The sequence below is a fragment of the Cicer arietinum genome, chromosome 4 (assembly GCF_000331145.2).
Source record: "Cicer arietinum cultivar CDC Frontier isolate Library 1 chromosome 4, Cicar.CDCFrontier_v2.0, whole genome shotgun sequence".
NCBI lineage: Eukaryota > Viridiplantae > Streptophyta > Magnoliopsida > Fabales > Fabaceae > Cicer > Cicer arietinum.
Window position 1 is genome coordinate 7,947,695 of NC_021163.2, and position 13,760 is coordinate 7,961,454.

General features: G+C 28.4%; 1 protein-coding gene and 1 pseudogene across 1 annotated transcript; one reads left to right on the forward strand and one right to left on the reverse strand.

Annotated features, from left to right (window-relative positions):
* Window positions 1-6,131: 6,131 nt before the first annotated feature.
* Window positions 6,132-8,414, forward strand: LOC101507071 (peroxidase 30-like; annotated as a pseudogene).
* Window positions 8,415-9,125: 711 nt separating this feature from the next.
* LOC101507389 (protein SLOW WALKER 1) lies at window positions 9,126-11,151 on the reverse strand. Its single transcript, XM_004495947.4, has one exon. It carries the CDS (start codon window positions 11,065-11,067, stop codon window positions 9,490-9,492), a length of 1,578 nt encoding a protein of 525 aa, XP_004496004.1. The 5' UTR covers window positions 11,068-11,151; the 3' UTR covers window positions 9,126-9,489.
* Window positions 11,152-13,760: the final 2,609 nt, after the last annotated feature.

The following is a 13,760-nucleotide window of genomic DNA, read 5'->3' on the forward strand; positions in this document are numbered from 1 at the left end:
CAATAATCCACGTGTTGAGGGGTCAAAAAATTTCATAGTCTAAAATGCCCCAAAAAAGTTTCCATAGTCAAAAGGCCCTTAAAATTTTTTGGGCTTAACGGATCTACTTTTTTTTTATAAAAAAAAAAACATCTTTTTTGGAAAAAAAATTTCAATTTTTTTTCTTTTTTTTTTTCTGAGAAATAAATTTTTTGATAAAAAAAGATTTACAATTTTTTCTTTTTTACTTTTTCTCGAAATTTTTTATTCAAGAAAAATAATTTTTTGATTTTGCTTACAAAATATTTTAGATCATTTTTCTAGATAAATAAATTTCGAAAGTTTTTCGTAAAAAATATCTTAATTAATAAAATATTGGGCCTACAAGACTCCTCACTTAAGCCCATAAAAAATAATAAAATAATAAAGCAGAGCTTTAAAAAAATTAGGTTAAATAGCACCAGTGGTTCCTTAACTTAATTACAATTAACATTTTAATTCTTTATCTTTTTTTTTTCCGATTTGATCCTTTATTTTAATTTTAAGTGACAATTTGATATTTTATGTTTTAAAATATCAACAATGTTATCCTTTTTTGTGCAAAATTTCAAAAAATTCATAAAAAATTTCAAACAAAACCGATAAAATTAATTATCATCCTCAATATAATGCAATTTCATCAAATTAATAATTTAAATCTTTAAATAAACTCATATTTTATCTCTAACAACATCAAATAAAAAGAATGAAAATATGAGTATATTTGAAGATTTGAGTTATGAAATTGAAGAATATAATTAATTTTGTCGGTTTTGTTTAAAAATTTTGATGAATTTTTGTAAAAAAATGATAACATTGTTGATATTTTAAAACATAAAAGATCAAATTGTCACTTAAAATTAAAATAAATGACCAAATCAAGAAGAAAAAAAAAAAAGATAAATGACTAAAGCATTAACTGAAATTAAGATAAGGGGTCATTAGTGCTATTTAGCCAAAAAGTTATTTCAATAAGAAACCCAACATTAAGGACTTAATATGAGATTTTTGATAAGCGACCTTAAATTTTGGGATTTATTGTCAGCTCTAGCTACCACTCTACGTATTCTTCTTGGCTTATTAGAGAGTTGATTTTGAACTATTTTTTGGGGTCTAGAGTCATGCTTTAAAATTGTTTTTTATTTTATGTAAATAAATAGATTTCACACAAATATAATATTTTGTTTTTATTTTTGTGTGTGTGAATTATTTGTCGTTTAAATGCAGCACTTTTTAATGTTGTCGTCTTAGTGTAGCACTTTTTATGTTCCCGTCTTAGTGCATCACTTTATCATTTTTAATATTATGTTCGTTTGATTCAGATTAGTAGAATAATTTTGATTCACTATGAATTTCAACCAATGACTTTGGTGCCTTAATATTATAGATACAGAAACACAAATATTTCTTACACTTAAATTTTGTGATATTTATACATATGTTGTTGTTTTGTATTAAATCGTTGTTTGTTTATTAATGTAAATATTGTGAATTTATTCACAACCTTATTTTTTTTTTAATTTTAATAAATTTAAATTTATATCATATCAATATATTTTACTAATTTAAATAAACGAATATATTTTACTAATTTAAATAAGCGAATATATTTTATTTTTAAGTAAAAAAATATATATGTGGAACTAGTGGTTAAAGTTTTCTCAACATTAACGAGCCAAGCTTGTAGAATCGAGGAAAGGAGCGGCCTTTGTTGGATCCTTGTGTACCCATTTCACTTTCCAACATCACTATAATATAAAAAAATTACTCAACACTTTATACCCTCTACTCTACATTTTAATATAAATTTCATTTTATATTTATTTATTTTTTTAATAAAAGAACCATATTTTTATCATAAAAAAATTTTGAACACATAAAAACTTTTTATTCAAAAAAACACTTTCATAATTTGTGTACTAAAAATTTTAATTAAGATTTTTGAAATACTTGTGTTTCAAAAAAATTTAAAACACACAAATATTGTAGAAAATTCTAACTTTAAATGTTTAAGTTGAGTACGTTTGTGGTCCAAAAACTTAAATTAAATATTTTTATATATATTATTTTTTATCATTTTTTTAAAAAAGTTAAACGCATCCAATTTTTATTAAGTTTTTTGATAAAGTAAATTGTTTTCATGAATATTCTTTTAATAATTGTGTATCGAAAAACTTAACTTAATTTTTTTAAAATACCAAAATATTCTAAAAAACCTAAAGTTAAAGTTTTCCGATCATATAAATCTTTTGAACAATTTCAATTTTAAATTTTTGAAATTTATATCTATTTTTTCATAACATAAATAAAATATGGTGGGATAGGATAATTTTTTGTTTTATTTTTCAAAAAATAATAAAATAGATAGTTAAAATATATTCTGAAGTAAAGATATAATAACAAGGATACATGATAAAAATTTCAGTTATTTTTAATTTTCGAAAAAGGATCCACCCAACTTTCTCAACAACAAAAAAACCTCACTCGCTATAGAAAGAGTTGTTCATGTTACATTATAAATTGATTTTGAGGTAAACAATTTTTAATCTAATGATTAAAATAACTTATATTTTGATTTGGTTTGAGTTCCTTTGAAAAATTTGCTATAATTCATTTAAATATAGTGTTCAGTTTTTAGTTAACTCAATTTAAAATCGTAAAAAATTCTATTAAAACTAATATTATAAAGTCACATAAAATAACAAGTTTAATATAATATAATTAAGGATGTCAAGTGAGCAATTTACTCTGCATCATCGCCCCTCAAATCGACATCATTATATATATAATATATTAAATTAACATTTCAGAATAAAACGAATGATCGATTGTATTTGAACTATATAACATGATTTTTTTATGAGAATTTATTTTTCCTATATGTATTTATCGATTTTGATTATATTCAGATTAATCAATTTAGACAAGATTTGTCTGATTAGCTGATCTAAAGAGTAGAAACCGATATCACTATTTTAAGCTTCATATAAAAAATCTAATCTAAATTAGGCAAGATTCATATGTAATAGTGAGAGAAAAGGAAGAAATGGTTATTGCTTAGAAAGCAGGTGATGCAATATGTGTTCACCTAGTGAACAAATCAAAGTATTTGCCGCTACTAAACCTCTTCTTTGCATTTCTCTTTTCTTTTACGTTAAATAATTTTGAAAGCCCTGTGTCTAAAAAGAGTTTTAAAGCCCAACTTCGAATTTGGGTAGGACCAAATATGATTTCTTGTGTATGTCAAATAAGTTAAGTTTGAAAGTCCTTTATTGACAAAAAAAAGAAAAAGGTTTGAAAGTCCTTTTGTCAAAAATAAAGTTTGAAAGCTCTTTGCCTTGTCATCCAGGCAAAACAATAATCAATCAATATACAACAAGTTCATAATTAAATTATGGCACATGTAACAGATCTCCTAAGACATTAATAATCTAAATTATAAACTTTGTTTTATAAAAATTTGTGCATGCATTAAAAATTGATGTTTAATTTTACATTTTTTTAAAAACTTTTTTATTTATAATTGTTAAACAATACACTTTAAGACACTCGTTAATATTTCTTTTCAAAATTAGAAGTTCACAGCATTTTTTAGTATCTTTTGTTTGGGTACAAAGCAGAAGAGTTTTATTGGAGTCAGCTAAATATGAACATGGAGTAAAGACATGTCAACTTATTTCTAAGGCTCAGTTCAATTTGGTAAATGTTAATATTATTTTCATAAATATTATTATGATAAATATTATTATGATAAATATTTAATAAAAATAATATGTAATTTTAATAATTAAAAAATATATTTTAAAAAAAGATTATTCAATTTTTTAGTGTTTATAAAATTTTAAAATTTTATTTTTATTCTAAATCAAATTTTTAATTTTTTAATCCTTAAATTTTTTTTATTCACTTTGAGTTCCTATTTTGAAAAGTTTTTTTTTGTTGTAAAAATTGATATTTTTAATTTCTAAAAAAAGTCTATATAAAATTAAAATAGCAACTAAAATTAAATAATTTATTTAGAGAATAAGCTTGAAAGCTCATCATTTTACAGGGATTGAAATTATATTCAATTTAAAAAAAATTCACACTCATTTTGTTTTATTAAAAAAATATATATTTGGACCCCTCACCAATTAGGGTTATATGTTATTAAGTTGAATGCACAATCCAATAATCGACACTAAAATTCATATTTCATATTCGAATATGAAACCTCACTCACATTTATATACGAATTTATTTATCATATCATCTATAGAAAGAAAAAAAAGACATATCAACTTTGATATCACTTGATCGGTAGAATTCTTACTTAAGTAACAAAAGAAAAAGTGTTGCCTGTATACCTATATAGTATTATAGTATAAGACTCATTCATCAATGCACAAGAATTTAAAATAATAATTTTCACAATAAATTTGTTACTAAACATTATATTTCTAAAATTGCCCTTCAACTATTAAGAGATAGAAATAATTAATAGGTTTTTTAATAAATTTTTTTATTTAAATAAATGTATTTTGTGAAAAGTAATTAATACATCTAATAATTTGAAGAAAGTGTTATAAAAAAGGAAGAAGTATTCACATAAAGTCTTATATACAAGGATAGATGTAGTAGTTGACAACAAATATTTTAATGAGTAATAAAAGTATGATTTTAAAAGTTTAAAATGTTTTTTTTCTAAAGAATATGATACATGTGTTACTTTCAAGTACTAAAATTAATATTTATTTTAGATTTAAATATGTCTTATATCTTTAGTATTTGTAAATTTAACACTTTTTTATTTTAGTCCCTAAATTTTTCTTTTTGAATTTAGTCACTATAAAATTAGAGAACGGTTGATTTTGTCCATAAAAAAATAGCTATAAATTATCATAATATGTGAGTCTATAAATACACACAATCACATAATCTTTTATGATATATTAAAGATTAAAATATTTTATATTATCAAGTAACAAATTTATTTATTGATCAGTTAATAATTAGTGTTATTTTATAAATAAAATATGGATAAAAATTAAAAGAAAGGTTTATGAATTTTAAAAAAACTCTTTATTTTTTTAATGTTAATTTGACGTTGAAGATCAAAGTCGATCCGTCTATGATCTTATAGAGACTAAATCCAAACAAAAAAAACTTACATAGACTAAAATCAAAAGTGATATATTTACATAGGCCAAATACATATTTAAATTTTTATTCTATTATTGAGAAATTGAAAATGTACACGACGTTACAATGCGGATGGCACACTATTATTTTACACATGTAATGTCACATTTAGCCACACAAATTTTTTAATAACTAATATAACAAAGTCATGCAATGATCGATAAGATATGATCGATTAAATGTGTACATTTTTTTTCTATAAACACATATACCCACTACTACACCGTTTATATATGTATCTAAAAACAAACGACATTACCATATGCCACTGGACTAGCTCGAAGACAAACTTGGAAAGAATCACAGATTCACATTAATTGACTTTGGTTATCCTTTCTCTTCTTAAATCTTGGCAATTGTGGAGTTCCAACTTCACTCTTTTATTTTCCAAAAAGAATTAATTCTTTATATATTGATCAATTCAAAGATAAGGTGCCTACACGAATAACATGAGCATAGTCTGAAATAAGCTGTTGAGACTTGAGATAGTAGAATTAGTTGAAGTTAAAAAAATATAAGAGGGTTGACGAAAGAAGATTATCATACAACAAACCAAAGAGCATAATGTAGAGGTGCTGGCATATTATAACAACAATAAATTGGTAGGCAGGGTTTTCTTAAAAAAATACTAATATTATTGTCCTTTGTTTTATTTATAAATTATGTTATCTCTAATCAATTATTGGTGCTGATTGTAAACAAATCATGTACCTAATACATGTTTCTATAGAAGTTGGTTGCAGAAGAAAGTGAACCACAACCTTGAACGAACTACATTACATCATGTGTTGATACTAATCACATTTAAAATAATGGTTTTACCTTAGCTATCGTTCCAATCCAAAAGTAATTAATATCACAATCGTTGAATGAGATTGACTCTCACTACAAAAAACTAACTCAAAGGAACAGGGTGTTCAAACACATGTATACATCCAATAGTGTGAGAATCTTAACAATGTGAAACTCTAATACAACTTAATTAACAGTTATGTCCAATAAGATACGGATCATTGACTAAAAGCAAAAGTTGTAGCTAATTCACTCGCATTACATTCGGTGATTGAAGATAAAATTAATTATATGTTTTGTGGAAGGTGTTATAAAAAGGGCAGCCCATAATTTTTTTTTTGTTACTATAAAAAAGGATGAATACTATAAAAGGGTGTAATGTCCTTATAGTTCAGCATCCATTTCTCAAGCTTAAACTACTACAGAGAAAAGTTTCAATTTGAATATGAAGAACAGATTTTCACTAGTGACTTGCATGGTACTTTTAAGCTTCCTTGTGGCTTGTCAAGGAGGCAGCCTCAGGAAGAACTTTTACCAACACTCTTGCCCTCAAGCTGACAACATTATTAAGAACAAAACCTTGCAGCACGTCGCTGCTAATCCCAACTTACCTGCTAAGTTGCTTAGAATGCATTTTCATGACTGTTTTGTCAGGGTAAATCAATACAACAAGACTTTTTATGCGTGTGTGTGTAATATTTTGAGTGGCATTTGAATATGAAAAAAATGTCAATTGTCAATCAACTTCTTCTGAAGCTACATAACAATATGTGTAACCTAGATTGCAAACATAAAAATTTCAGGGTTGTGATGCGTCGGTGTTGTTGAACTCGACTGACAATAACACTGCAGAGAAGGATGCAATTCCTAATTTAACTTTGGCTGGCTTCAATGTCATTGATGACATAAAAAATGCGGTTGAGGCTATATATCCCAAGACTGTGTCTTGTGCTGACATATTAGCATTGGCTGCTAGGGATGCTGTTTCAGTACAAGTAAGCTAACATTTTTTCATACAAGAAAGTTCAGTCTGTTAAGTTTTAACATTTAACTAACATGTCATATATATATATATATATATATATAATTTTCAGTTTAACAAACCTATGTGGGAAGTGCTCACTGGTAGAAGAGATGGCACAGTATCGAAAAGAAGTGAAGCCTTGGCCAATATTCCAGCACCTACCTTCAACTTCACCCAACTCAAACAAAACTTTGCAAGTAAAGGTCTCACCTTGCATGATCTGGTTGTATTATCAGGTACATACATAAAATTGACGGTAAACATAGTAACATTGATGATAGTAATTACGATTAGACCATAATCAATTATACAGACTAATTAACTTATATATATTTATATATATGGATGACTATTTCTATATAAAAGTTTTGTTTCGTAAATTGTAACAGATAGCGGATGAACTCATGACAAATAACGAATAAGTCAGTTAATAGTAGATAAACTAATAGATTGAATTTTAAGTATTCGGTAAAGTTTGAGATTAAACTAACTTATAAATATAAAAATATAATATTTTAATTAACTTATATTTTTCAATTACGATAATTAAGGTAAAAATAGATAGAATATGATGTGCTATAAGTTTAAACGCTACTTGGTGTAGCATCTGAAAAGATGCTATAAGTTTGTAAAAAGATGCGATAAACTCCTGACAGGATACCATTTCCGAACAATTCTATTTTGATCATTCGAGCTTATACACTATAAGCTAGCGATTCCGGATTGCAAAACTGACACTACTATATATTTGTAGGAGCACACACAATTGGAACAGGTCATTGCAACTTCTTCAGTAACAGGCTTTATAATTTCACTGGAAAAGGCGATCCCCTTCTTTGAATTCCACATATGCTGCATTCTTGAAGACTAAATGTAAGAGTCTGAGTGACAACACCACAAGGGTGGCTATGGATCCTGGCAGCTCTAACAATTTTGATAGTCACTATTATCCTAACCTTCTTCAGAAAAAGGGTCTGTTCCAATCAGATGCTGCTCTTCTAACACAAGATCAATCAACAGATATTGCTGAGGAATTGGTTAATAACAAAAACAAGTTCTTCACAGAGTTTGCACAGTCAATGAAGAGGATGGGAGCCATTGAGGTCCTTGTAGGCTCGGCCGGGGAAATTAGGATCAAGTGTTCAGTTGTCAACTCATAAATAGTCAGAGAAGTAATTGGTACAAAAACTCATGAAAGATTATATAGTAAGGTGAGTACATGTATGGCTTCACAAAACTATGCTAAAAGATCAAGTTGTTATCAGAGATGACACATTCTGTTAGTCTAAAACTTATATTTCTGTTGTATCTCATTTAATTTGGTGATAAGTCTAGTACATGTTGTATTATACATGTGTATTCTCTATTCAATGAAATTATTCACTTCTGGTTGCCCTCATTTTTCTATCTTGGTATTAACTATTAAGAGCCACTTTACCTAACGCTATGGAAATCCAGGCACATTCAGCCACAAAAATACTATCCCATCACTCTGCTCTGTTAAGTTGGACGGGAAATTATCACCAGTTCTTCCACTATTGAGAGTCCATCTCAATGAGTCTAGAAAGAAATCAAATCCAGACTATCAAGTTTAGGTTGCTAATGATCAACTACTAATTTGTTTGCTGCACTGTCAAATGACCAGAAATCTCTGGCAGTAGTAATGCTGCAAACCTTCAACTCGTTGCCTCCGGTTCTACAAATCTTAACACTAATCACAGGCCACTTAATTTGAAAGATGCATCATATGTTCCTCAAAGCACTAAGAAGTTATTATCTCCCAATTAGCAGCTAATAACAATACCTGTGTTCAAATTCATGATACCTAAAGCTTTGAGAAGGATAAAGGGGCAGAGAGAACTCTATTGGAAGGGAGAATTAAAGATGGACTATCAATTGTCTAGTGTCTCAGTTTCTGAAAATAAAAAACAAAGGAAATTGGCATAGGAAGCTAAGCTACCACAGCAACAAGGCCCTGCAAATGATAAACCTAAATAACGTATCAAATATCAGATTGCTTGCCTTTTAATGGATCAAGTCCAGCGAGAAAAATATATATAATAGAAATGTAATTAAGCTTTTGTCGTCTACATAAATATCCCAGATCAAGTGTAAAACAGACTTGTCAAACCAATCATTCAAAACATAAAAGATACGCAATTTCTGATGGATATCATACAAAACATAACTATATGGAGATAAAATCTGAACCTATAGCTTACAGATTAAGTAGATAGTAACTCAAAATTAGTCAAAACATTTCCAGGTGCTTTACAAGGCACACAAAAAATTCTTAAAAAAACTGAAATTTCCTTAAACCACGAAAAACAAAGACACTCTAGAAAATAACATAGAATAAGTGAACAAAAAGAACTTGCATTTGTATGTGTGTGAGTTTTTCATGGTGCTTGTCACTTCGTCTACGGACAAAAAAAACACCTTGTATCCTAACTTGAGTCTTGAAGGCCAAAATTTCATCTTCTTCCAGCAATCCTCAACAAAGGAGAAATTATCCCTTGTATCTCTTGCAACGACTGTTGAACCCGAATCTCCGCCTCGACAGTGCTCTTGAGATTTCTTATATGCTTCCTGAGGACTTCAGAAATCCTTATATCATCAACCCTCATTTCAACAACCTTATTAGCCAATCCCATCAATAACCCAGAATACTTTGGAACAGTACAATACTTATGCAAGAAAGCCAAAAGCAATTCAAGCTTCTCCGAATCCAAGTTAGAAACACACCTCAACAATTTCTTCCTAGACACCAATTCCTCCATCACAGCCACCACATGGCCGGGATTCTTACTTTCCAACACAGACACAAGAGCATCTCCATGCCTAAACTTCTTCAAAAGCCTATCATGCTTAGCCAACTTCACTTTCTTTGGCTTCATAACCAAGTAATCACCCTCAGATGGTTTCTCTCCTTGCCCTCTTTGAAAATACCTAAAGCTAGTAGGTCTCAAAACCTTCCTCTCAGTACGCTCCACCGGCCTAATTCTCCAAAACGAACTAGCCTCACTCTCCAGAATTGCCTTCTCATTGTTCTTTACCTTCCTCTTTCCAGCATATATTATTCCATTGGAAGTTCCAATCACCCTTGTAGAACAATCCGGTGAATAACCAATCGATAAAAGGGGTGCAGGGAACCTCATTGAATGAGTAACCTTCATAGCAGCATAATCAAACACCTTACAGTAACCATCCAAACCCACACTCAAAATCCTATATTGATCCGATTCATCACCAGAATCCTTCCCAATTCGACCAACACAAATCGAAGTCACCGTCTTGTTGTGACTCTCCATCGAATACACAAGTCTCCCGCCGCCAATTAAGTCCCAAAGCTTAACGGAATTTTTACCTGCCGTCGCGAACATTCCACCAGAAGGCAAGAAAATCACATCCTCCACGGGGCAACCGTGGTTAACCTCCATTGCAGGTTTCGAATCCCTAACCCTAACATCCCAAAGCTTAACGATATGATCATAGGAACCAGTAAGAAAGGTATCGGAATTAACCGGAGAGGAATCACCGCATCTGACGTAATCCTTGTGGCCGCGAAACTCGAGAATCTGAGTTTCCCCGGCGACATCCCAATACTTAACAAGTGCATCGTCGCCGGCGGAAATGAGGTGAAGCTTGTCGTGGTGAGGGAAATGAACGAATCGAACGGGACGAGTGTGGGATCGAAGACGACGGATAGGATTACGGGTTTTGACGTCGATGACTTGAACGAGACCGGAGAGGTCAGAGGCGGCGATGAGGCGGGCGTCGTTACGGTAAGAAACGGAAGAGACGGAGTCTTTGAAGGAGGAGATCGTGGCAGTAGGGGAGAGTGTTTTGGAACTGAATATAGTGACGGAGGCCGAGTTGGCGGCGGCGAAAGAGTGAGGTGAGATTGGGGAAAAGGAGATAGAAGGGACTGAGAAAAGATCAGGGATTTGTTGAGTTCGGAAGGAAGACCAAAAAAATGATTCGGAAGATTGTTGTGGAGTTCTTGATTTGGTTTTGAGCTTTGGTTTAACTGGGAAAGACTCCATTGCCATTGCACTCTCTTCCTTTGCAGCTGACAAGGGTTTAGGGTTTAATGAATTAGGGTGTTCAAAAGCCTCACCACCCTTCCCTCCTTCATTCTAATATAAATAAATTACTGCTATTTTCTTATTTATTACAATATCAATATATATTCATTATTAAATAAAATATATTTTATAGTTCTTTCCATTTTACGAAAATATACTTTAATCATTTTTTTTAATATTTTAAACAGAGATAGTTGTTATAGACATGATGTGACAATTTTAAATAAATTTTTAATAAAAAATATTTTTAAATTTATATTTTATTACAAAATTAAAATTTAAAAAACTTTAAAATTTTCGTTTTTTTCCATTCATCTTCCCACTTTATCCTAAATCTATAAATTTAATAAAAAAAAAGTTCATAAAAAGATATTATGTGGAGGCACATAATACAATACCCAAAATTTTAATATTTTTTTCAAGTCTTTCATCCTCTTTTTCATGTTCATTCCCATTCATTCACGTCTCTACGAAGAAATAATGGATTTAGATCCTTTCAAAAAAACACATATTTGCCACATATTTAAACGAGGAAGAAACCAAACTGTCGGAAACATATTTTCTATATTATGTGTTTTGAGATCCAAATAATCAATAATTACACATCTCTTTCTCCAATCTACTCTGCAAAATCGTAATCATTGAACCATCATCTAGAAAAAATAAAAGATGATTTTGGCATAAAACAAAATACCTAAAAGTTCAATACTTTTCCTCTTTTGTTCTACTTATTTCAAAGTTTTTATTTTAAGTTTTGAATTTTGTTGTGTTTGAAGTTTAGGTTTTCAGATGGAATGGAAAGATGATGAAGAAAATAAAAAAAATTTAAGATTTGTTAAAAATTTATTTTTTAATAAAAAAATTAATTTAAAAATATTATTTTATCAATAAAAAAATTATTTAAAGTTGGTCAATCTACTTGTAACTTCAACATATAGATTTTTTAGTGGAATGTGTAAAAAAGGCAAATGATGCACACTTTTTATTACTTAAATAACTTAATTGTTACAAAAATTAATTAAAGAATCAAACCAAAACTTTGTGAAACTTAAATGATCGAAATATTTGTCTAATTATTACAATGTGAACATATATTAATTACAATATATAGTATAAATTTAATTTATGAACTTTAGTATTTAAAAAAAAAAATTATGTTGTTGGCGAGTTGGCAAAATAATATGAGTATGATTCTTAGAGTCGTTCAGTTGAATGGTAGTCGTTAACTCATGGTAAAAAAAACCACATATTTCATTGTCAACTCGAGATTTTGCTTAGGTTTTTAAGTTTATTTTTGTTAGATTTGCTTCATTAAGTTACATTCGTTTGTACAATTAATTTTTAAGATATATTAAATTATGGATACAATCATTTAAGTTTGAAAAATTTCTTAACTATTGTCATGAAATGTTAAGATTTAGTTAAAACGCCTTAAGAATTAACTATTCAAGTTATTTTGCATGTGAAGTAAATTTAAAACATTGATTACGTGGATAAATATTTATTATTTTGTATTTACGGCTATACGTGAGTTTAAATTATTGTAGAGAAATTTTTTGAATGATTAATATAAGAAACATATTGTTACAACATTTGGTAGAGTTTCAAATGACTAAAAAATTTAAATTGAACTAATTGTTATCGAAATTGAGATAAATAACTAACGGTGTAAATATAATATATTTTAAATGACTAAATCAAGATAAAATAAACGTAAAATACTTAATTGGAAATTGTATTAAACTTAAAAACTTATACATGTAGTTTTGCCTTTAATTTTTCTAAAAACTCAAATATATAGGCTAAATCCTCTAAAATTATTTTCCGAAACACTTAGGAATAAGAAGGTTAAGATAAGAAAATATATTAAATTATGAATATATTTAATATAATTCAATTTATAAGTACTTTCAACGTAAAATAGATTTACCAAAATGTCTAACTAGATTTCACCATGTTGATATTCATGATATTATTTCATAAAATACGTATCAAAAATCTAAAGAGTGATATGTCATTTTTAAAAAAAGTTATATGTGATTAGATATGTCTAAAATTATTTAAATTTGATAATTAACACATAAAAATTATTTTTTAGAAATTGGCATAGGAAGTTTGGCCATCCTAACAGCAAGGTATTTTTAAAATGCTAAGAGTTGCAACGATGAGCCTGAATTTTGTGAAGTTTGTCAATTCAAAAAATCTCAGCTTGTCTTTTTAAAAATTCTTCCTCGCGTGCCAAGGGACCTTTGAATCTAGTACAGTCTGAATCTGAAGTATGAGGTCCAGCACCACCAAATTCTGCTACTGGTTTCAAGTATCATGTTCATTTTTTTTTGTATGAATAGTAAACATGCATGGAATTATCCTCTAAGGCAAACAATAAAAAAAAACTAGGCCAAACGGTAATAATTCAAAAATAAAAACAACTTTTTATAATAGTTAAATTTTAGTTATTATAATCGTATAATAAGAGAAAATTATATTGACATTTCTTAAGTTCTTTTTAAATGACACTTACACTTTTCTAGTTTCGAAAAAATATTTACCTTTCATATATATACTTAATATAAGAACCGCATCAACAATTTTTTTTTCCACACTTACATTTATTCTTGTTAATTACTATATCACACCATTAGAGATTTCACATTAAG